The 25,718-nt window shown below is 41.3% G+C and overlaps 1 protein-coding gene across 1 annotated transcript in view; it reads right to left on the bottom strand.

Annotated features, from left to right (window-relative positions):
* PCSK5 (proprotein convertase subtilisin/kexin type 5) overlaps positions 1-25,718 on the bottom strand; it is a 457,705-nt gene that overhangs the window by 269,107 nt on the left and 162,880 nt on the right. The window contains 2 exon segments of the mRNA XM_043565357.1: positions 15,121-15,293; positions 18,983-19,071. Coding sequence (XP_043421292.1) covers positions 15,121-15,293; positions 18,983-19,071 — 262 coding nt within the window.

Raw genomic sequence — 25,718 nt, 5'->3', positions numbered from 1 at the left:
GGACTGAAAAAGCAAATGTACTCAAAGCGGGGCAAAGAAGGCATGTGTGAATGATTAGCGAGTTCGTCCCGTTTTCGTCTTCCTACGTTTTCTTGTGTGATACGACTTCAGTCCCTCTTCTCCTCCATCTCGACCTCGCACATCTTTTCTGCCCCACATCAGGCTTTCTCTATCCTGATTTGCTGTGTATACAATAGATGACTAAGCCCTGTAGGTTAAGAATTTTTTTTTGATGTTCTGTTGACTTCTTTTTTTTTTTTTTTAATTTTTTTTTCAACGTTTATTTATTTTTGGGACAGAGAGAGACAGAGCATGAACGGGGGAGGGGCAGAGTGAGAGGGAGACACAGAATCAGAAACAGGTTCCAGGCTCTGAGCCATCAGCCCAGAGCCCGACGCGGGGCTCGGACTCAGGGACCGCGAGATCGTGACCTGGCTGAAGTCGGACGCTTAACCGACTGCGCCACCCAGGCGCCCCTGTTGACTTCTTAATAGTGAACATATGAGATGCAGTTATCAGCGATCGTATTAATTTGACCGCGCGCAAATGAAAATCCATTTTCTATGCTTCCCAAGCATACTGAGTGCAGTCAACTTCCTTTTATAAGGGAATAGAGAATCTGACGTATGATTGTGGAATCAACTACGGGTGACGATAGTGGCAGGCATTTCTGGCGAAATGATAAACACATTTATAACTTGCAACCTACATTTGGGGTCTTTTCACAACATTGTTCATGTTCTAGTACCGGCGTGAGGAGCGTCCGCTCAATTCAGGGAACCTAAAATTGGCGTTAGCTCACTTTTCTAAAAGGACATTTGGAATAAACGGTCAAAACGAGCATAAAGAACAATACACACGATGGAACACTACCTGGCAATGAGAAAGAATGAAATCATGCCATTTGCAGCCACGTGGATGGAACTGGAAGGTATTATGCTGAGTGAAGCAAGTCAGTCAGAGAAAGACAGATACCCTATATTTTCACTCATATGTGGATCTTGAGAAACTTAACAGAAGAAGAAGAAGGGGGAGGGGAAGGGGAAAAATAGTTACAAAGAGAGCGAAGGAGGCAAACCACAAGAGACTCTTAAATACAGAGAACAAACTGAGGGTGGATGGGAGGGGTGGGGGAGAGGGGAAAATGGGCGATGGGCATTGAGGAGGGCACCTGTTGGGATGAGCCCTGGGTGTTGTATGGAAGCGATGAACCACGGGAATCTGCCCCCAAAACCAAGAGCACACTTTACACACTGTATGTTAGCCGATTTGGCAATAAATTATATTAACCAAAGAACGATCAATTCCGCAAATTCCAAACTCCCCCAGACTCAAGGTTCCTGATAAACGGCTACTTTTATATTTACTGCGTGAATACACAAAGGAAAAAAAAAATGACTTGCTTACCCACCATGTCTGCCAGAATATAAACTCAGTAGAACATGAACGTACTAAAGGCTTGGTAGAACCAATCCCGTCACGGAGCTGTCCATCTTCAGAAGGGCTGATACTGAGGGCTGGTACCCATAACCCAGCTTCTTACACTTTCTCACCCAAGTGCACCACCCGTGTGACCCTTGGCTCATAACAACAGTATTCCAACACTGAAGATTTCTTTCACTTTGCTTGTTTGTAAAGTATAAGTGGAAGAAGAAAATCAGTCTTTCGTGGAGACAAGGTAGAAGAATACCCAGGAGGCACTAAAACCCAGGTGTGTTTACTAATGGAAATAAATATGCTTTCAGGCAAAGGATTTCATTCCTATTAATTAACCTTTAGATATTCTGTACATTTAGGAACTTCAAAATGAATAATGAAAATGTGGAGCTGAATAAAAAAAAAAAGTTAAGAGAGGGAGGGAGCCAAACCATAAGAGACTTAAACACTGAGAACAATCGGGGCGCCTGGGTGGCTCAGTTGGTTAAAGCGTCCGACTTCAGCTCAGGTCACGATCTCACGGTCCGTGAGTTCGAGCCCCGCGTCGGGCTCTGGGCTGATGGCTCAGAGCCTGGAGCCTGCTTCCGATTCTGTGTCTCCCTCTCTCTCTGCCCCTGCCCCGTTCATGCTCTCTCTTTGTCTCAAAAATAAATAAAACGTTAAAAAAAAATTAAAAAAAAAAAACACAACTGAGAACAATCTGAGGGTTGATGGGGGGTGGGAGGGAGGGGAGGGTGGGTGATGGGTGTTGAGGAGGGCACCTACTGGGATGAGCACTGGGTGTTGTATGGAAACCAATTTGACAATAAATTTCATGTTAAAAAAAGAAAAAAAGAAAAAAGAAATAATGGCGAATAACACGCTATGGATATTACTTAAATCTGGACACGTCAGATGTTCGTACGTTGACAATTTAAATTCCTCCATCAGGAAACTAAGGAAACGAAGTTTGCAGAGCCAATGAGTGGCAGAGCTGGAACCAAATGGGTCCGTTCCCACCTCGGCTGAAATGCTGATCCCCACTGCCTAGTACTGCCAGTGCGTGTTCCTAAAAGTGCGCAACAACATAGTTTAGGGAAACCTGGTTAACAGCAGTGGATTGGACAAAACAAAAATACAAAAACACTTTCTCTTCCTGCCCTATCTCATTTGCCAAATCAACAATTTCCAAATAATTGTCTGTTTTTTTAAAAAGTCTATTTACTGGGGGGGGGGCGGAGAGGGAGAGAGAGAGTGAGAGAGAGAGAGAAAGACAGAGAGAGAGAGAGAGAGAGAGAGAGAGAGAGAGAGAGAGAGAGAATCCCAGCACCGCCAGTGGGAGGAACCCCATGCGGGGCTTGAACTCACAACCCAAGAGATCATGACCTAAGCTGAAATCAAGAGTCAGATGCTTCACTGACTGGGTCACCCAAGCACCCCAATTGTCTGCTTTTGATGCTCTCTCTGGAGTCAATTCATATTGGTCAGTCCTCCCATTTTTTCTCAGACCTTGTCTTCCGCATCTGACTCACTGAAGTCTCAGCCAACTCAGGTTGTTATTTACTTCTGGTCACTCCCACAGCCTCCAAATTTTGAGCCCTAGTCGAGCTGTTTTCCCAGGGTCCCCAACAACACTGGCTGGGAGGAGGGGCATGCAAATGAGCTTTCTCAATTCCTCATTGCAAGCAGCTAAAAAATATAAATATATGCAAATCTTACACGCTCTCTGAAATTATCACGATCAATAATTAACATCACCAACCTAGCCATTCTGGGTACATCCACCATCCCAGCATTCCCATTGTGGGGAGAAAAAGAAGACATACATGAGAAAAGTTTCTACATCTTGGATCATCCCAGGGCAAAGGCAAAATCATGCTCAGGATTGTTTCAGGAGAGACAGGTTTATGAAACGGAGAAGGACATTTTCAATATTAACGTTAATTGCCTATTATGGAACTGCCCAGAAAGATACCACACCTTTAAATTGCTATTGCAGGGGTAAAATTGAAAAGATTCCTTTCACGGAGAATAAAACCATTTACTATCAATAGGAATATGAAAGGAATTTATTGAAAATGTTTGGAAGGGCATTTGGAAAGGACAGAAGGGTATTCCAGCAATAATGAAAGGTTTAGACTCTTCTCTATGTTAGGTTACAGAATGCCTCACCATGGTGCACTGGTCCCAACTGTCAGCTCAACTCTGACAGAGCAAGCAAGCTGTTCCTGTCTAAAGCCCACCATACGGTTTGAATGTCATAGGCCTCTCCTCCACGAAATAACCACCTTGATCTTTTGTGGAGCAGCCCATAACATTTCCGAAAGGGAGAAAATCAGCCCTTTACGGTTTCTTCCCATAAACACAATGCCGATTTCAATGAAAGCAAACCACTCTTCTGGAAAAAAAAAATTATAGCTGATATTAAGCTTCTATAGTTTACAAGATTCTGCAGTGGATACTCTGGGGTCCTTAAAGATACATCAAAGGGGCCCTTCTGCTGAAGAGAAGACCAGAGGGAGGTCTGAGCACCGTATATGTGAGATCTCCGTCAGTCTTCATGATGACTCCATAAAGTGAGTATTATCACCGTGTTTTCTTAAGGAAGCAGAAGTTCTGATAACGTAGTAACTTGTTCTGGATCAAAACACTGGAGAGAAACCAAAGAGATTCCAACCCGGGTCTTTGTGACGTCAAGGTCAATACTTTCCAGGGATGAAGACAAAGAGACAATACAGTGAAGTTCAGAATGTGCCAAGTCAGTTTGCCCAGATGATGCTTCCCAGGAGTTTAGAGAAGAGACAGCTCCCTGGGGTAGCGTTCACTTCCATGACCATAATTACAGCTACCGTTGACAGAGAGCTGAATGTGCCTACAGGGGCCCATGCGACACGTTTCGCAGGAGCGGGTTCACCCAGCATGGCGGTGAAGAGCACAGGTGTGGAAGAGGACAGACTGAGTCAGAGTCGCACTCATGCTTCTTAATGGTCCGGCTGCCTACTTTGCTAAGACTTAGCGTCCAAAGCTATAACCTGGTGAGGTCCTATGAAGATCATCCTCATGTCTAACCCAAGTGGCTATCAGAATATATAATAATCATGATGTTTACAATCTTGAATATGAAGTTTGAGGGTTTCCATCTTGAAGAGAATGGTAAGCTCTGGTTAAGTGAAAAAAACCTGCTATAAAAGATGTGTATGCTTCAAAACCATACCATTTGATAGTAGCAAGTCAGTTCAATTTATCCTTGTTTATTTCCCAGTGACCTTATTTTTAGCCCGGTTACTGCCACGTTTTGCTAAAGAAAATTGCCATTGCCTTTCTTAAATTTATGTTCTGAATCACAGAAATTCAGAATTGGTACGGACCTTAACTTGACCTAAGATGATCCCTGTATGATTTCGTATTCTCCCTATAAATTGGGACATCCGTACTACACTGGAATGACTTCTGTAATAAGGACCTCATGTCCTCCCCTGTATGTCACCACAAATAGAACAAACACAAAGAAAAAAAGGATTATTACTGATATCTAGTTAATCCATCTATAAAACAGAGAGAGTTAGAACGGAATAGTATAAACTCACAGAGTTAAAAATGAATCTTTAAAACTGAAAAAAAAAAAGGTGACAATAAACATTTGACATTTGCACCTATACAAGGCTAGGATAAATCTGTGCTCATTAAATGCATCACAGTTCACAGTAATATAGTAATCTAAATTGCATACTCAGATATCAGATAACTTTGTGAAGATTATAGAACGTGAAACCACATACGCATCTACAAAGACAAACAACCCTTTGTATCCAAAATAGAAAATGGCGTACTGAGTCCATTTGGCAAATCACTTCTTAGCTTTGTTAAAGCTCTAAAGACACAAAGTTCCACCAGGATATAGTTAAATACTAATGGAGGATTTTTTAAAACAAACCCCAGTTAGAGTCAATTTTGATGAAGTGGAACCGATATTAAATAAACTCCCCTGTCTATCTTTGCCTACCCATATATCATTCCAAAGTTCTAGAACATTTGCCAACTAATTTAACTGCAATCTGTCATTTATTAAAATGCAAACTGGTGCCACGCCTGCTAAAGCTGGATGTATATCAGATAAAAATATATTCTTCCCAAGTGGAATCAGTTAATTTTATTATGATTATTATTACTGCGTTTATTATACAAGCTCATTATACCTCTTCTCTCCCCTTCTGGTGAACATATGCCTTTAATTTAAGGGTGGAGCAATGTGTATGTGTGCACATGTGTGTACATAAAAGACAATGTGTGACTGCGAGGCAACCCTGTGTTTTCGGCAAATATTCCAAATATCTAATCAGGCGTAAAATTTGGTAAATCGCTAAAGAAAACTGGTGCTTGGAAGAGGATATATTAATTAAGAGACTTCGTAAGAAACTCAACAGCCAGCCATGTGCTAATAGATGTTCATCAAGTGTCCTGGTTTCCATCTGGACCCCTGAGAAGACAAGGATGAGGACAGGATGAAGGTCACGGTTCCGACAGGGCGATTCCGGGCCAATGATCTGGACCTCACCTAATTCTGTTCCCCACCCTTGACATTGGTTCTGTTAGGAATACACTGGAATGCTTTCATTGATAATCCCAAAGCCTGAAAAGCTCAAAGAAAAATGATCTGGAATTGAGAGGATACTTGTAGACAGTACGGTAAACTAAACTCTATAGCCCATGCTCCTACAATATCCATAATGAGTTACAGGATTTCTCCGGAAAAACGATTAAGGTAACTGCCCAACCAGTGCACGGTAGGCAATGGGGGCTCAAGCGATATTTCTTGAGTAAAATAATAAGGGACGTCCTGGTAATCTGAATACAGGGTTTTCTAATTATGAAAAAAAGGGAAAAGATTCAATTCTAATTTTTTTTTTTTTTTTTTTTTTTTTGCTTATTTTCTAAAGGAGATTATTAAATATCCTTGTCAGGAAACCAGGAGAAGTTGTCGATGCACGAGATGCCTGTGGAAAAATTCACCAAAGATGATTAAAGTTTCATAACCCAAATGGGGCAAAAAAAGATGACTGCAGGGCAACTAGGCTGAACACGAGAAGTTTTGTTATTGCGTGCTATGCCGTCTGTCCTCATTGCTTACCAGGTTCTAGTCCCTGAAGGAACTTGGGGAATTCGCTTGCACTTTATTTAGAACCTTTATGCATCACTCCATGGTGAGCGTCCCAAAGACAAAGGCTGAGTGTTTCACTACCGCCTCGTCAAGTACCTAGAATATTATAATCACCCAGTGACTGTCTCCCGAATGCAATCGGGAATGAATGAACGAGTAATGAGTCTATCCAAGAAAACTTCAGGCAGTTTAGCTTCTTATTGTGATACCAAACACCAGGTCACCTCTGTCTGAAACACTCTCGATTGCCTCATTCATTTCATAAAATCGTTTTCCTACTTGGAACGGCCTGGGTAGACAGAGCGAAGAGTTTCCCCTGCAGGGGATTCTGCCAGTCATACGGAGCCAAAGGTTCACCGAGGTAAGTGGAATCCTGTCAGCTTGAATGAGAGTAACTTTGAAACGGTCCTTTCCTTTGACGACACGTAAGATTTCGATTCTGCAACCCCCGGCAAGATTGTGAGAGACCTCTGTGCCCTGCTAAGAAGCTTAGAATGTTCCCTGTCGGTCATAAGGAGAAGTGATGAGTTTTAAAGACAAGACAAAGGGCAAGATTTACATACAAAACATTCTTCTTTGGCTGCACTATTCCCGCTGAACTGAAAGTTGGAGCTCAAGCTTGCAGGATGGACGCTTTGGAAGGACTCTATGGCCCAAGTCCCTCTGGGAGCGGTTGGTTCTAACTGTGAGGACAAGAGGACACATTTCATAGACTTTCAGAAAGGAAGACAGGAGAGAAAGGCTTACTTGATGAGTAGCCCGGGAAAAGAAGAAATCACACGTTTTAGGAAGGTAGACAGGGTGAATCGTAGTGATAGCAACCAGTAAACGAATATACAAATGTTTGTAAAAATGATTCAACCACTCAAATCGTTTCCAGTTCTAATGTTCTGACTCTACAGGTCGAATGGGTTTAACTGAATTTTTGCAAAGCAAGTTCCAAACTCAAACTGAAAGTGAAGTTAAATTTGACGCCAATTTAAAACGAGTTATGAAAATAAAGCTTTCGCGTGGTTAGAGTTTAGAACACGGAATCAAGTTACATGCATCTCCTTAATGCAGAACTTCTCAGAGCCTTTTCATATGCCTTTATGCTCCCAAAGGGAGCATATAAGTTTTTCAAGCCTACTTGATAGCAAAATCCTCCACCTACCCCTACCCCACTGTGGGGCATTTTATTAATTAGTGTTTTATGGACTTCAGGAAAGTCCTTCAGACTTCAGGAAATATTCTCTTGGATATTTTGTCCCATTTACTTTGGCCATTCCTTAATAATCTCAAGACTGTATATTTACCTTCTTTAAGGAACATTCAGCAATATGAAATGGATTAAATGCAGAGATTATGGACAATCAAGACTTATGACAGTTTTCTGCATGATTAATTAGTATTTCACTTTTAGTACCCTGGCCTTTTCAGAAGTGATAATGATTAAGACCGGTAACATAATTAGAGATTTTGCTATGTTCCAGAAACTGCTGCATATTTTACACGTATTAATCACATAATCGTCATGACAGGCCTATAAAGTAACTGCCAGCATTTAGCTCCATTTTACAGAGGAACAAACTGATCCTGAGAGAGGCAATTGACTTGAAGAAGGTAAGCACGTACTGAGACCCACTGGAGAGTCGGAATCTACAGTCTGAGTGCATTCATCACCAGACTATACCATGTAGCTAATCACTCATTTCCGTATTACAATAAACAGCAATGCAACTGTGATCCTTACGTAAATTCATTCAGTATATGCAGCAAACCGGCATGGAATTCACCCGTGTATTTATTCACACATTTGGTCACTCATCACGAAACAGTGTTTTAGGTACTTGGGTTACAGTCGAGAACAAAACATTTCCATCTCGGGGCCTTTACGGGGGAGACAACTCGTCGGCAAGATAAGTAAATACACTAAACAGAAGGAGACAAGGGTTCAGAAGGGTTGGAGGGTGTGTATTTTATTGCGGACCAGAAGAGGCAGGCGGGGCCTCCCTGTCAGGACGGATGAGCGTTCAGAGAAGAGCCCTGGGTGTCACATTAGAAGGTCACTGTTGGTCTAGATAAGAACGGCCTCGGTGCAGTGAGGGGTCGGGGTTCTGACGAGTTGCTTCAAGAGACGATGGAAAAAGAGCTCGTAGGGGGCAAGTATGAACAGTGGTTTCAAAGGGGAAAAGAAATGAGTCAGCAATTGGAAAAATACAAGAAGACTGCCAGAGGGCGTCTCCCCTCTTTCTTCAGAAATAGAATTAACAGTGTGTGGATGGCCGTCACACAGATGAGAGGGAAGTTTTGACGATGAAAGAAAAGAGAATTGATTGAGCCATGCCTGTAGTGGGGTGAGGAGGTAAGGCCTCCGTGAAGAAATGGAGGAGGGAGACTTAACATGGAAGGTGAGAACCTAATTCACCTCGGTAACAGGAGAAAAGCTCAGATATGTGGTCACGGATGATACAAGCAGGTCAGCTGGGCCAAAGAGAGCAGGAAGGACAACTCGTAAAATAATTTATTAGATTTCCTGGAGGCCCACATTCTGACTTGTTGCGCTGTGCCGAAAGTCTATTTTCTGCAAAACCGGGGAGAATGGTTAGCTACCTTATGAGAGCATTGTGAAGATTAAAAGTCAGCATCTGGGGTGCCTGGGCGGCTCAGGTGGTGAAGCGTCTGATTTCGGCTCAGGTCAGGATCCCACCGTCCATGAGTTCGAGGCCCGCGTCGGGCTCTGCGCGGACAGCTCAGAGCCTGGAGCCTGCTTTGGATTCTGTGTCTCCCTCTCTCTCTGGCCCTCCTCACTCATGCTATGTCTCTCTCTCTCTCTCTCTCTCTCCCAAAAATAAATTAAAAAAAATTTTTTTAAGTCATCGTCTATTTGGGGGCTCACAAGAGTGACCATACTGTGACAGAATGGCAAATGTTAAGTGTCTTAGTATCATTATTCTTATGATGGTTACCACCACACCACTACCATCATCATCGTCATCATTCATTGTACACAACCCGAATTATGTACCTTTGATTCTTGCTTTTAATCTTACAGTGCCTTAGCATCACGTAAAATGCAATCTCTGGGGAAAACAGCAAGCTGTCGATTGTAATAGGGTTTGCTCAACCTAGTTTGTCTAATGCAATGCTGGCACATGAATTCTAAAGGCCGTAAATTGGATCGATTCCGATGGTGTTAAAGTCTTTGAAGAGTGTTACATGCTACTGACCCAAACGCTTATCTTATAGTCAACACATAGGGAGCATTTTTGAAATCCGATATTCGCTACGTTTTTTGATTAGCAAGCAGGAGAAATGGATGCAATCAATACGTGGATTCCCTGAGCCAAACCTATTCCCTTGATACGCAGGCTTCTCCCTCTTGCCGCCCCTCGTCACTTGTCGTGGTTGTCCGCCCCCGCCCCGTCCTACTCATCATCAACTCTTCCCTTTGACCTTCAGCTCTTACCTCCCGGCCACTTTCCCACACTTCCCTACAGAGCAGCGAGCTTTTCCAATTGTGTATCCCCACAGGCCACTACTCTGCTGAAAACCTCCGATGGTTTTCTGTAATGGAATAAAATGCAAACACCCTCCGTGGTTTAGAAAGCCCAGCTGAGCTGGCCCCTGCCTACCTCTCCAAGCCACCTTCTACTGCCTACTTTCTGTCCACATTGCTCGCAGCACCCAAATTAGCATTTTGTTCCGTGAACACACCTGATTAGTCTCCCCTCGGGGTGCTTTGCCCTTGCTGTTCCTTCTGCAGAGAACATTCCTTCCACATGACCGGCATCGTGTCAATACTGTCCTCATTTATGTATCATCTCCTCACAGAGGACTCCCTATCCTTCTTAACCACAGCGGTTCTGTCCTTCCCTCTTTCCTGTTTATCTCATTTATAACACTTATCTTCAACTCGTAGTCTTGATGGTTTCTAGGTTTGCTTCCTGTCTAATGACTAGAATGTAGAGACTTGTCTGTATTGCATACAAAACGTAAAGGTCTCTTTCACTGCTTTACCCACATTGACTACAAAGTGGGAGCACGCTAAGTTTAATAGAAAGAACAAATGCATTTCCGTTCCCCTATTTTTGTAGACGATCCAGTGAAAACTCTAGTGGGCCAGAATGACTTTAAGCTGTCACATAGGTTTTTTACCTCGCTACTTGAGGGAACTGTTGTAGTAATCATTTATTCCTTCATTCCTTACGTCACTCAGTCAATAAATCACTTATTTATTTCTCAGTCGCACTTTGTATACGTTTCAGGCAACCATTTTGTATATATTTGACCACGTACGTTATATATATAAAGAACACAACTTAGAATAATCTCAAAGAACGTGAGATGTACTGCGCCGTTTGATGCCTGATGACAAAGAGATTTCTTTCCCCTGGAAGACTCCTATACTGCTTTAAAAATGTTAAACTATATATCCCCAGATATTCAGAGAAACAGCTCTTGGGAAAAGATAAATTAAATTCAAGACTACAAACACAGATACGTAGAATAGATCTGTGTATCAAGAAGTTGTCTTGATGAAACGGAAGATGTGCCCCTAAGGGCAAATGAAACTGAAGGTGAGGACAGACATAGGAAGGACAAAATATGGGCATGTAAGAACTCAGGAAGTCTATGAGTTTCTACTGTATTTTTAATCCACCACTATAGGTAAACTCAATGGAATCATCTAGAATTCTGCCGTGTGGAAATGGTAGAGAAGGATGGGGGATCGAAGAGAAATATTAAGTTTTTTGGAAGGACGTGATCTCTTTTCTGAAAAAAAAAGTATGCATACATACGTGTATAAATAAAATGTATTTCTTGAGCACCTATTATGTTTCAGATATTGTGCCGATTGCTTCATATGCATTATCGTCTCATTTAACACTCAAAACATCTCTGTAAGTCAGTACTATTAGTCCCTGACTTTAGAAGAGGAAATGGAGAACAGAGGTAATTTGATCTATATCAGGTCAGAGAGCAGTAAATGACAGATTCTGGACTCAACCCTGGATAAGTCCAAAGCCCATGTGTATTAAATGCTAAAAACCCTATCCTGTTGATCTAATCACATTTAAATGGGTCACTGCTGCTTTTCCATAATTGAATGTGCCAGGATAGGAGCCAGAGAATAATCTGTTGCTTTTAAGAGTGATTTCTTTTGTTATTACCTTAACTCTAAAAGTAAACGGTTCATTTTAAAGCTAACCCTACTTTTTTTTTTTTAAAGATTGAAATCTTACGGATCTTCAGTGAAATGTTGAATAAATGACGGTATGTCCATATTCTAAACATTTTTGAAACATTAAAATAAATGAGTTCTATCCTTTTGCATTGCCGTGGAAGAATGCCCACTACACCCTGTTAAGTGAAACTAGCAACATGCAGAGGCATGTGACCTGTCTGCTGTGTGAATGCATACACAAGTAAAGAAAGGTGTAGTTCATACTCAACAAGGGTTATCTAGTTGGGTGGGAAATCTGTTTTCAATTTCAACTTTACAGTATGACTTATTATAATAAGCAAAGGTTGGGGCGCCTAGGTGGCTCCGTCGGTTGCATGTCTGACTTCGGCTCAGGTCATGATCTCACTGCCTGTGGGTTCGAGCCCCACGTCGGGCTCTGTGCTGACAGCTCGGAGCCTGGAGCCGGCTTCGGATTCTATGTCTCCCTCCCTCTCTGCCCCTGTCCCACTCGCATTCTGTCTCTGTCCCTCTCAAAAATAAATAAACATTACAAAATAAATAAATAAATAAATAAAGCATAGGTTAATTTCGTACTTAATAGTGAATACAGAGTAATTTTTAAAAATAGGATTTGTTTCTGGGGCGCCTGGGTGGCTTAGTCGGTGAAGCCTCCGACTTCGGCTTGATCTCGCGGTCCCTGAGTTCGAGCCCCGCGTCGGGCTCGGTGCTGACAGCTCAGAGCCTGGAGCCTGCTTCGGATTCTGTGTCTCCCTCTCTCTCTGACCCTCCCCCGTTCATGCTCTGTCTCTGTCTCAAAAATAAATAAACATTAAAAAAAAAATTTTTTTTAAATAGGATTTGTTTCTAAATATAACCTTCCTATAAGTTTGAATAACTTCCTCAGAGGATCTTCTTTCTTTTTTTTTTTTTTTTTTTTTTTTTTTTTTTTTTAATTTTTTTTTTTCAACATTTATTTATTTTTGGGACAGAGAGAGACAGAGCATGAACGGGGGAGGGGCAGAGAGAGAGGGAGACACAGAATCGGAAACAGGCTCCAGGCTCCGAGCCATCAGCCCAGAGCCCGACGCGGGGCTCGAACTCACGGACCGCGAGATCGTGACCTGGCTGAAGTCGGACGCTTAACCGACTGCGCCACCCAGGCGCCCCCAGAGGATCTTCTTTCTTATCTTAATCCTTTCCCCCTTCAACCAAAGGACCATATGTTTAATCTGCTTTACACACTGAACTTCCCGTTAAGATTTCCACTGAAAGATTCCCTAGAGAAAATAAATCTGAAAACCACTGGTCCATATCACCTGATTCAGTGGCCACTCTTGAATATGGGGCATTCTCTGTCTGTATGTACAGTCATGAGATTATTCATTACTAGTTACTAACATAAGGATATTAATGAGAAATTCCAGCCTACTCTTTATTATAGCAAAAGCCATACACATACAACTTGAAAATTAAAGACAAACTAGGCTTGGGGCGCCTGGGTGGCGCAGTCGGTTAAGCGTCCGACTTCAGCCAGGTCGCGATCTCGCGGTCCGTGAGTTCGAGCCCCGCGTCGGGCTCTGGGCTAATGGCTCAGAGCCTGGAGCCTGTTTCCGATTCTGTGTCTCCCTCTCTCTCTGCCCCTCCCCCGTTCATGCTCTGTCTCTCTCTGTCCCAAAAATAAATAAAAAAACGTTGAAAAAAAAATTTAAAGACAAACTAGGCTTGATTTATTAACTTGAATGACCATTCAGTCGATGGCACAGAGAGATGATGGCACACTAATCTGTAGCCCAGGGCTTTGGTCATGGAATCCCCAGTTTGAGAGTACATTCATTTGGTGTTCAGATACCTTGAAAGGAAAATTCTAGGCAACGATTTAAAACCCTGTTCTATGACTTTAGAGGGCTCTAACGTCTCTAAAAAGTGACAGAATTAGAAAGTATGTCTTAACCATGCCTGAACGAGCCTTCAGTGAGGAAGTGCATCCTGAACAAGTGCATAAGCGTTTCCTTTCAGTCTATTTCAAAATGACCAGGAGAGAGCTTAGCTCACGGTCTTGTGATCAAACCCTAACACCAGTCCCACAAAGGTGGAAGAAGCATTATTGTTTGTACTTCCGCCGCAACATGACATTGACCAACGGCATGCATCCCGCTGCTCTAAATCTGGGCCAAATACACATCCATCCTGCGGTTGGCACAATCCGTAGTAAATTAAATGACATTCAACCAACATTCACGGAGTACTCGCTAGAGCTCCATGTCCCCTCTGGGTTTTTCAAAGCCCCTAAGGATAGATAGAGCCCAACTCTGCTATCTAGGGACATACAGTTCCACGAGGAAAATACAGGCAAGAATATCTCTGATACAGAGCACACTGTGATCACGACGATACGTAACACTAGTAAGAAGGCGAAGTTTAGCAGGTGCGGGGTAGGGATTGCTTGCACTTAGTTCTAGTCTGGGCAGTGAGCAGACTTCGGGAGACAGGCAGCATTTTCACTGAGGCTTGACGGTGGAACAGAATCAGCTGTATAGGAAGAGGACCTAGGGATGAGGCAGGGATGCGCAGGGGATGTGATAAAGGACAGGAAGAATGGAATCCGCTTACATTTCAAAAAGTAAAAAGAGATGGTGAAGGAAAGGAAGGGTGGGCCCAGATCATGATTAAAATGTATGCTTTCAGTCACCCAAAGTTGCATTCACGGGTAAGAAACAGAAGGGAGTGGCCTCTGATGGAATGCTCCTTCCTCCATGGTTAGAAGTATACAGCAACCCTATTTTTACTGAATTAATTAAAATAAGATAGGGCTTTTTCAGATCTGTAATTTGAAGAAAACATTTTATTACATTAGGTTATGTGGTCAGTTTTGCAGAGGAGGAACGGTGAGTGGATTTTTTAGGGAAATCAAGGAAAATGACGATGGGTTGAGCTGCCTGGTTAGGGAACTTGGGAGGCAGCATAAAAATATTATTGTCCTGGGACAGCAGTGGAGCCAAGGGAGTAAGAAAGGGGGAGGCCCAGAGGGGCACTGCTGGTGACCCGGGGCACCGACTGGAGACACTGAATATCTTCACATCTCCATCTCGCAGTGCTGAGTATTTATTTCTCCAAATGCAAGATTAACGTGTATTAATGAATGGATTTTCTCTGAGCAAATCTAAGCATCCAAATACACCTCTGTTCTTGTCAGGGGAAACTCTCTAGCTCTTAGCCCGTTCTCAGAATGGATGCAACACACGGTTCCAAAGCTAAACGCGCCTCTTTCCCGGCTCAGCTCTGAGCTCCATTCATTCCTCTAGACTGAAGGACTGGAACCCACGGGTGGGTTCACAGGAGAATCATCACCGATTGACCGAGCATGAGCTTTTAAACCTACCATTCTAACGCCGTTTTCAAAGGCTTGCCGGGTGAGTGGAGCCGGTCCGTCCACGGTCTTGCCATCATCATCCGGGCCCCAGCTGGCACTGTAGATATGCACGTGCTGGGGATTGAAGCTAACCGATTTCGCTTCAACCATGTCTGTGACATCTCCATCCAGCATCCGAACCCCTTCCAGACAGAAGGGAATTAGCTTGAATAGAGGCTTCACTATATAACACCCGAACAGCCCAAGACATACTCCAATCACAGCATTTGGGGGGCAAAGAATACACTTAATCAACAGTTATGTGAGCATATCCTCTCCCCGTCTCCCCCCAAAAAGGATAACGTAGACTCTTCTGAAGCCTTCTTGGAGAGAAAGTAAATTATGTTGTACACGATGGAGGAAAAGTTCTTTCAAATCTTTTTTATCCGTTATTCTCTTTTTTAACGTTCCCACAATTTCTCCCTTCCCTTTGCCCCTGTCTTCAGAGGGTACTTGACAGAGAGAACCCCAGGCAATCCATCTTCCCGAAATTTCTCTTCATTAGGTAACTTGGGTTCATAATTGGTATAAAGCATTCTGACCTTAGCGAGCTCACCAAATTTGGAAAGCGGCCAAGTTAGGTGGGTCTAATTTCCTCCATATTTAATATTATCTCCTAATCTGTAAGACTGATGTGAACTTAATATATTATTTCTTTGCCAAGTTATTTATGAGTCAAATAATAAATGAGAGTGCTCTTGGAGCATGGAACGCATCAAATAATTCTCAAAGGGCTTTAATAATGTTTAGTCATTAATCTTCATTTAAGTATAGTCCTGCCCGACAGACAGGAATTTATTATTAACCTTAATAGGCAAAAATAAACAGAGATATGCAAAAATAAATTACAGGTCAAACGTCAGGCTTTCCTTCTTTCCTTTTATTTTTAAGACTTGAAACATCAGAACATCTAATTATTAAGTAAACCTCTCTCTCCTTCAGCTTCAGCTAAATACCATCACTGAGAGACTGTAGTATTTTACAATCCCATCTTTATGGTCCAAATTCACTCCTTTGAAAAACCTTGTTATCCAGTAGGATTTCAAGTTTTTGTGGCCACCAACACATTTTTATTATAAAACTGCAAAGCAGGCCAGCTTTAATGCTATGTGGTTTGAGGTGGACTTCTGGTAGAAAATAAACCTATTTTTGAAAAAATACCGTACCTTCTTTGTGCTTTAAAAAATGATTTAACTGTTAACTCTAAAATCTACGAACATAAAAAAATAGAATGACAATGAGCATTGATATCAACAATACTCAAGAACTGTTAACATTGCGCCTGATCTGCAGCGGAACCTTCTTATAATGTGACAGATAGGTCACTATACCCTTTTATATAGTGACCTGTCATGTGGCGTAAAAAGGTTCTGCTGAAAATCATACATATCATATACACACACACACACACACACACACACACTATATATATATAATTTTTTTTTTACAAAAGAACAATAGAAATAAACACTCAGGACACATTAAATATCCCCAAAGCCTCCCTAAAGACATTGCACTTGATTGTTCCATCTCTTGGCTGTCTTTTCTGCTAGACTTTTGGATTTTTAAAGACGTATATAACAGGTGATACGGAGAACAAAGGTTGTAAAACAAGTCACTTTAAAAATTATGAAATGGAAACTGCACTCAGAAGGCATGTCGACACTGTGTTTTGTGGGAGTAGAAAGCCTGGCTTTCTGCATATACTAGGTCCTAAGTAGCCACTGGTTTGCTTTAATTTGACATGAATATTCAAAATTCATCTGCACGGTTTTTACTAAAAAAAGATGGGCTGCTTCATATTCTTCAATTTTTACTTCTTGCCATTTCAAAGCATAAAATGGAACTACAGTTGACCATTGAACAACTCAGAGTTAGATGTGCTAGCCCTTCCCCACTGCCGTGCAGTCAAAAGCCCACGTACGACTCTGACTCCCCCAAAACTTAACTCCTCTTGGCTGGAAGCCTTACCTCTAACATAAACCATCGATGAACATGTATTTTGTATGATATATGTATTATATATTGATTGCATTCTTACAATAAAATAAGTTAGAGCAAAGAAAAGGTTATGAAGGAAACCTTATAGAAAAGATAATGCATTTACTGTACTGGACTGTATTTATTGAAAAAACTCTGCGTATAAGTGGACCCGCACGGTTCGAACCTGTGTTGTTTAAGGATCAACTGTATTTTATTGGCACAAAGAGGTCTGAAATAAACTCTGGACTATATAACTTCCTGGAGCAGGAGTGGCAGGTCCATGAAAAAAAAAAAATGCTGGATGAAATCCTATCGAGAGGGTAAATATACTAGTTTTCTGACCAAAAGTTAACAAATGGGAATTTTGCTTCCTCAAGTTTAAAGATGAAAGGCTGCTTTTTCTTTATCTGATGGCAAGCCTCCATGCTTTGGGTCTGGGGGTTAAATTTCTACCTCAGTATGTTCTTGTTCTGGGGATGACAGAGCATTTGTGAGTCATTGCCAGACATTCATTTCCTCGCGGAAGCCCCGTGCACTAGGTCGGCCGCTCATCTGCGAGTTCACACCTTCGTTCCCTGAAGGTCAGCGAGTGCTGGGGTAGCACTAGAAAGTAATGACGGGGACACGGATGTGTGTCAGTGTACGTGAGGGACTGTGTGTATCTGGGACGTCACGAAGGGTTGATGAGGCAGCCACCGTAGCCACTTGATTCTCTGAGACTATCGGGTGTCCAGCAACCTCATCACTCTTCAGGGGAAATTTCTGTCTCTCTTCTTCAGCTCCTTCGTGAACCTTCCCCTTGACACACAGCAGATGCTCTCAGAGTACAGCTAATTCCTGGTTAACAGGCTGCCATACTCTAAGAATTCAGTGTGAAATAAAGGGGAGAAAGGGCAAATGTACTGAGCACTGACATTCAAGCAGTGTCAGAAAACCTTTCCTTAGCACTGTTACCATAGACCCCAAACATTTCATGTTACAAGACCTCTACACTTACCCTAGAAAGGACTGTTATCTTTATTTTTTTAGATCCGATTCTATTTACCACTTGACAACAAAGAGTGTACCGGAAACAAAGATGTCAGTCTAGTAACCGGGAACTTCATTCATCTGTGACACCGGTTAGGAGACCCCCCCCCCCCCGCCCCGGGGGGACACCTTTAGAGCCACTAGAATCTCTAGTCTCTCTCATAATGTGTTCTTCCCATTGGTGTGTGACTGAGGCACTAGGCTACAGCTAACAAATATGCTAACAGACGGGAAAGTAAGAGTTTGCTTCTATTAATGCCTAGATTTATACTACTTCGGTTGGGCCCTTGGAGTAGGCATCTGTCTATTTGAGTTTGTGCAGGCATGTATAATGTATACACATAATCTGGAATTATTAACAGGACAGTATCACTACATTATGGGGCTACAAAAGGAGGTTTTACCGCTTGCCAATTTCACGTCAATTACAAGGAACTTTTTGTAAAGCGTAAGGACAAAGAAAAAAAATGGGTTTTCTGTTTTGACGTAACTTCGAAATGTTTCTTTCCCTAGAGATGTGATGGGCTCGTATTTATGTTATCAGTTCTCTCTGACCCAGGCAGCGATTATATAGTTTGGGATAGAGCTGTCAATGACCCCCCCCATCTTCGTGACTCAACATTTTTTTTCACGCCTGTTTTAAAGAAAGACATGTCTGTGTTTGCGACATTTTAGGGAGATGGCTTCAAAAGCCTTTAACCGTATTAATAACACATGCTAAGGTGGTCATTTTCGGCAACAGGTGAACACTACTGTGCGCTCAGATCCCTGTCTTGAGCTCACAAAGGGTTCCGCATCCGCCTAGGTTTGTTTCCCATACCTCCGATCTTGGCATTGAAAGCAATTCCGACTGTGCAGTGAGAGTTGTTTGCTGCGGCTGCCACTTCTCCAGCACAGCGGGTCCCATGCCTGCAGGGAGAACACACACACTTGCTAAAGTACGACGCTCCATCCTTACAAACCCAAAAAACATCACTGCCACCATTGAGACTTCAAAGTGGTGAAGAACGCAGCAAGCTGTGGATGTTGCTGGAACTTCTGTCTCAATAGCACAGAGCCTGTCCACTGCAAACTTTGAGCATTTCATTATATTCGGTTTGGGATTACAGTAAAACCTTTGGTTTTGAGCATAATTTGTTCCGGAAACATGTTCGTCATCCAAAGCACTCGTATATCAAGGCAAATTTCAAGAACCATCGGCTGAGGTGTGATCATGACATTCGGTGCCATGTACTACTCATATTGCAAGACATCGCTCATTTATCAAGTTCAAATGTTTAAGAGAGGTTCTTGTCTTGCAGAACACGTTACTCAGAATCCAAGGTTTTACTGTGTATTACTGAAATATATATACACATGTATGTATATATGTATATATAAAATCTCCTTGAAAGCTAACATCAAATGGTATGTTTCTTCGTATTCTCTCAACTTCCATTGTCCAATATGGTAACCACCAGACATCCATGGCCATTCAGTACTTGAAATGTGACTAGTGTGACCTTATTGCAACTTTCTTTAAATTTAAGAACTAGTATTCAATTCAATTATTACACAATTTAAGAATGTCGCTACAGGAGAATCTACTTCTTAAACTGTAAACTAAAATACAGATCAAGTATCTTCAGTGAAAATCTACCATCTAAAATGCGATATGCCATAAACCCACATTGGATTTCTAAGATTTGATATGAAAAAAGCAATGTGAAATAATCCCCTAATACTTGTTTTATATACATGACATGAAATATTTTATTTAATAATATATATCATCAATATTTATTTCACCTGTTTCCACCATTTTACTGCTCTTTAAAAATGTGGCTACTAGAAAAGCAAACATCTTTTTCTGAAAAACATTCCGTTCATTTCTCACCACAGTGACTTTGTTCCTTGATCAGAAAAAAATCCTTTAACTGAAAGGACTTCTAAAATCATCCTATCCGAGGATGGCAGAGAAGTTCCAAGTGCAAAGTATAATCTGATTAGAGATGTTGACCTAACACTGTATTGAGAAGAATTCTGAGATATGGCCGAGCCAGAGAAAGGAGACTAGGGCCGATGACGACTGTGTGTTCTAGATGCAGACGAGGGATGTAATAACCACAATAGCGTATTTGTCATTGCTACTCAAGCCCAAGGCTCATTCCTTTGCCCTCAGTTTTAGAGATGAGGGTGCTTAAGGAGGCCCTGAGATGGAGAGGCCTTGAGTGCCTCCTCAATTAAACGTCCAACTCTTGATCTCGGCTGAGGTCGTGAAGTTGGGGTTCATGAGTTCGAGCTCCACATTGGGCTCTGGGCTGATGGTGAGAAACCTGCTTTGGAATCTGTCTCGCCTTCTCTCTGCCCCTCCCCCACTTGTGCTCACTTGCTCTCTTGCTCTCAAAAAATAAATGAATAAACTTTAAAACAAAAAAAAAAGGAGGCCCTGAGATGTAGAGAGATATGCTGAAAGCAGCCCAAACATTACTTTTTTACTTTATAGAAGAGACCACACTCATCATGGGCTATGACTAGCATCTGTGCAAACGTAAACAAGTTACTGCTTATGATGGATAGGTACACACACAAGTTTAGACAACAGAGAAATACCCTGCTTCATCCACTTAGTAACGTCATACATATCTTCCTATGTGAATAGTCAACATGTCATTTAAAAGCTTACTGTTAACTCACATCATCTTTTAAATGGTGCACCCTTCCCCCCCCCCCCATAATCTCTTTCACAACTCACTTATTCCTGGAAATTTACCCAGTATTTCACTAATATTAACAAGGCTATGAAGAAAAATCTTGAGCGTTTATATCATTTTATACCTTGGGATAAACTCCTAGAAGTGGAATTACTCCATCAAAGAGTACAGAATACACCGTCAATTTGTTCAGATGTTTAAAGTAATAAAACTCAACCTCAAAAAACCCCTGCAAGATGGATAAATGTTATTACGAAGCATCAAATTTCTGTGCATCACACACAAAAAGGAAATACCATAAGCCTCCTTGAATGACAATATGAAGAATGGAGAGAATATCGGAGCAAATCCTTGTGTCCATAAACCCCTATGAATGAGTTTTTCAATCTTTTTCATCCTTGCCAATTGGACATGAAAAACGTTACCTCATTGTCACTTCCCTTTCTATCCCCTCAGATTACATTTGATGTCGTACATCTTTTCAAATACTTATTAGCAATTTCTCTTTCTTGCTTTGTGAATAACATTTTCATGCCTTTTGCCCAGATCTGTTGCATATACATTCCCAGATATGTTGTTTGGAACACAGCAATCTTAGGGCAATTTTAGGTCATTCTACACAGGAATTAATTTTGAGGTACTCCCAACTATCTTGCCATTCTGGCATTTGATTGTACCACTTTAATCATCAGAAAAATGATCCATTTTTAAAGGAAAATAATATTAATATTTTTTAATGTTTATTTTTGAGAGAGAGACAGAGTGTGAGGAGGGGAGGGGCAGAGAGAGAGAGCGAGACAGAGACAGAGACAGAGACAGAATCTGAAGCAGGCTCCAGGTCTGAGCTGTCAGCACAGAGCCGGACGCAGGGCTTGAACCCAAGAACCTTGAGATCATGACGTGAGCTCAAGCGGAAGCTTAACAGACTGGGCCATCCAGGTGCCCCGTAAAATAGTATTTCTTTTGTAAATTGCAACCTAAACTGCCAATTTTACCTACCCCTGAACCCAGCAATTATTTACTGTGACTCTTCATTAGTCTCTGACTGCATATCATTGCATGGTGTAAGTTATTTTTTTCTCAGATGTCAAATTCCCTTTGTGAGTCCATTTTTCTTATACTTCATTGTATCTATTACTAATTAAGGCAAGTGCTACAGGATCATTAAGGATCTGATTTTAATTCTCCAATTGTTATTTGTAAGTCCATTGCGACAGGCTTGTCCATTGTGTTATGGATTTGATGTTTTCTGCAGTTCTGTCAATTTTTATTTTATTTAGAGTGGAATTATTAAATCTTGCTAGTGAAACTATTTATGAATATGTAGTAAAACTCTAGGAATCCTACAGCAAAAAAAAATTAAAATAAAGATACAGGTTAATAATTAAATTATATACCTTTTTTGCTCCCTTGACTGTCAAACATTCGTATCAGTTATAGCTCTTATAAATACAATATAGTTATGTTTTCTTTGAATCTAGGCTATATTTGTCCTTTACTTGAGAGTAAGTATATTTACAGTGACTATATCCATTGTTATATGATATATTTATGTTCATTTCTGTATGGATGTCATTCATATGATTAGCTAGTGTTTCTCGTAGCTATTTGATCATAAATACCTAACATCACAAAGTCTAAAGTCATTGACACTTTTTTCAACTTTTCCCAAACAATACAGACTACACTGTTTAAACTGTGATTACTCACCTCTTAACAAATAAGTTCCCCATGATTCTAGTTATACATTTTTTTAACCTTTGAAACTATCCATTTGTGCCACTACTTTGAATAACCAATGTTTGTTTAGATTTACCAATATTCTTTGCTCTATCTGTTTTTGTGGTTCGTAACTCCCTTTTGGGATCACTGACTTCTTTCTGAAGAACATCCTATAAATGTGTCCATCAGAGAGTCTTTTGGTAGCCTCAGAAAATTATTTTACTCTTGTTCTTGAGAAAGAATTTCACTGGGTATATAAATGTAGACTAACAGCACTTCAAAGAGGCTATTCCACTGTCTTCTAGTTCCATTGTTTCTGGTGAGAAATCAGCCATCTTGGCAATTGAGTTCTCTCTGGATACTTTTCAGATCTTGTCTTTGTCTTTTCTACTCTGTAGGTTCATTAAGACGTTGTTAGGATTTTTTTCTTTCTTGCAATTCCTAAACCAGTGATGAAATGTTTAAATCTTCAGAAGTCTCGGGGCGCCTGGGTGGCACAGTCGGTTGAGAGTCCGACTTCAGCTCAGGTCATGATCTCGCGGTTCGTGAGTTCGAGCCCCTCATTGGGCTCTGTGCTGACAGCTCAGAGCCTGGATCCTGCGTCGGATCCTATGTCTCCTTTTCTCTCTCTCTCTGCTCCTCCCCTGCTTGCACTCTGTCTCTGTCTCTCTCTCTCGAAAATAAATAAACAGTAAAAAATTAAAAAAAAATCCTCAGAAGTCTCAGCTCATACCTTTGAAAATTACCTTACTCTTTAATTGCACCTTCAGACTTCCCATATCTTTTTCTCTCTGGGCTGCTCTCTGTGTAACTTGCTCAGTTCTATATAACACTTACCTTCGGCCATGACTAACTTGCTATTTAATCCATTCACCACATTACTCGCATCGATCATTAGGTTTTTCTTTTCAAGTTCTTTTTCGAACCCACCTGGTTAATTTGAGCAGTCTCTTCAAAAACAAAACGCTTTTCAATTGAATGTACTGACACATACATTTCTTGGTATGTGTGAATGGTATGTGATAATTCTAAAATATGTGAATCTAATCCTGCTTTTTTTGCTGCTGGATTGTTTTCATGGTATTATTTTCCCCATGTGGTTGGCAAACCATCCATTCGGAAGGCTTTTATCTTTGTGAATTCTTTGAGGATGGAAGGGACGATGCATTAGGAGTTTCTGTTTTATGCAGAAGTCTTCTCTCACCTTAGTGAACCAAGGTCTTATCTCCTGCCATCCCTGTGCTTTAAAAAATCCCGCTCCAGGCTGGCTGGCATTGGCTGAAAAAATTCTGAGGGCCCACCTATTGCCTACCTAGGTGACGCTTCTGAGCTTTCTGAGAGAAATACTCCAGCTATCCCCTTAGCTCAACCATGTACTAAAAATTTCTTTTTTTCCCAGGAGTTTTAGATGTGTTACAGTAGGAAAGATTTAATTGAGTATCTTTTCGACCACAGTATTTTTAAAACATAAGAACGAACTTGGCTCTGTACTCCTCAAATGCAATAAAACCCTGCACATATTATGCTCGTCATTAATGTACAGTGAATTCTCCTAAGTGAAGAACAGACTGACTATTTCCTTCTAGACACATTTCTTATATAGATTTCTGTACATTGCTCTAGATCGTGAGCAATGACGAACCATTTGGGGGGAACAGAGAAGTTACCGCTCTACCACAGATGCATCTATTTCAAATACTGGTTAAATAATATTTGGAACATACTGTAATTGAGGGTCCAAGTTGCTAGCTCAACTGCATTCAAACAGCTCACTCTCTTCAGGTGACAGTGATCATTACCCCATGTAAAGTACCTGTCATCTTTTGTATTTTTATATCTTGGTTGGATTCAGTGTTTTGACTTGGATTTAAGATAGGTCAGGGGTATCTGAGTGGCCCAGTCGGTTTAGCATCCGACTTCAGCTCAGGTCATGATCTCGGGGTTCATGGGTTCAACCCCCGGTGCCAGGCTCTGTGCTGACAGCTCAGAGCCTGGAGCCTGCTTCGGATTCTGTGTCTCCCTCTCTCTCTCTCTCTCTGCCCCTCTCCTGCAAATATTCTCTCTTTCTCTTTCTCTTTCAAGAAAAATAAATAAACATTGAAAAAATTCAAAAAAAAAAATAGATCATGTAACAGTGGATATCATCGTGACCTGTTCAAGTACGTCAACAAGATTAAGTTTATTGCTTCTCTCAAAGAACAAGGGTGGTCAGCATTAAGAATATTTATGATGTCAGTCAAATATAAAGGTCACAAAACAGGCCAAAGTCGGTGTTTCAGATGTATCTTTCTTCAGAGATAACAGAGTACAGGCATATAGATTACTGTCAGCCAAAGAGAACAGTTCCAGTAGATTCTAGTCCAGAAAACAATATGCTCATTATACTACACTCTGACCCACAGCACCTAAATAGGAATTCATTAGCCAACTCCCATGCAACACCGTGTGGAAAATTAGCCGTTTAGTTTCCTTGCCTATCATCATGATAACACTAATACTCATTATTTTCTGAGACCACAGAAGGTAACCCAATGATACAAACTATAATGGACATTTAGACCAACGGCAAAATGAAATGGACATCACGTAATATAAAGTGGATGCAGACGAACTAGGAAGTAAAAAGTGCATCACATCTCTGATTCTCTTAGGCCTATTATCATTGCTGCCGGTACTGTAGTAAGTGAAAAATGTTCTATCACAGAATTTCTTTACTTGAATAAACCATTTTGGCTCGGAAAGAGCATCTTGATAAAGAGGTGATGACAGCCTCTGTTCTACCATTTCAAGTTTTCTCATCTACTACGTTATCTGTTCCCAACAATAAACCACTGAAATTAAAGGTCTCCAGAAGTTTTACCCGGGGTCTACGATGGAAAAGAAAGAAAATGAGATCAGAGAGTACCTGTTCATTCATTCCTACAATATTCTGAACTCATACAGGGGAAGCGAAGGGAGTATAGAGTATAAATGCATAGTCGACTGTATCTTGCTAGGTGGTAAAATACTGCCTTCACATATTCTCTTGCCTTCTCATAGCCCTAGAGTCACAGTGCTCTGTGAACTTTGTTTCTTCCATAGGAGTTAGTGGGGATAGAAGTATCAACTTACTTGAGCAGCTTGAGGTTTGGAGACAAGCTG

This window comes from Prionailurus bengalensis, chromosome D4 (genome assembly GCF_016509475.1).
Source record: "Prionailurus bengalensis isolate Pbe53 chromosome D4, Fcat_Pben_1.1_paternal_pri, whole genome shotgun sequence".
Taxonomy (NCBI): Eukaryota; Metazoa; Chordata; class Mammalia; order Carnivora; family Felidae; genus Prionailurus; species Prionailurus bengalensis.
This window is presented reverse-complemented; position numbering and strand designations above follow the sequence as displayed.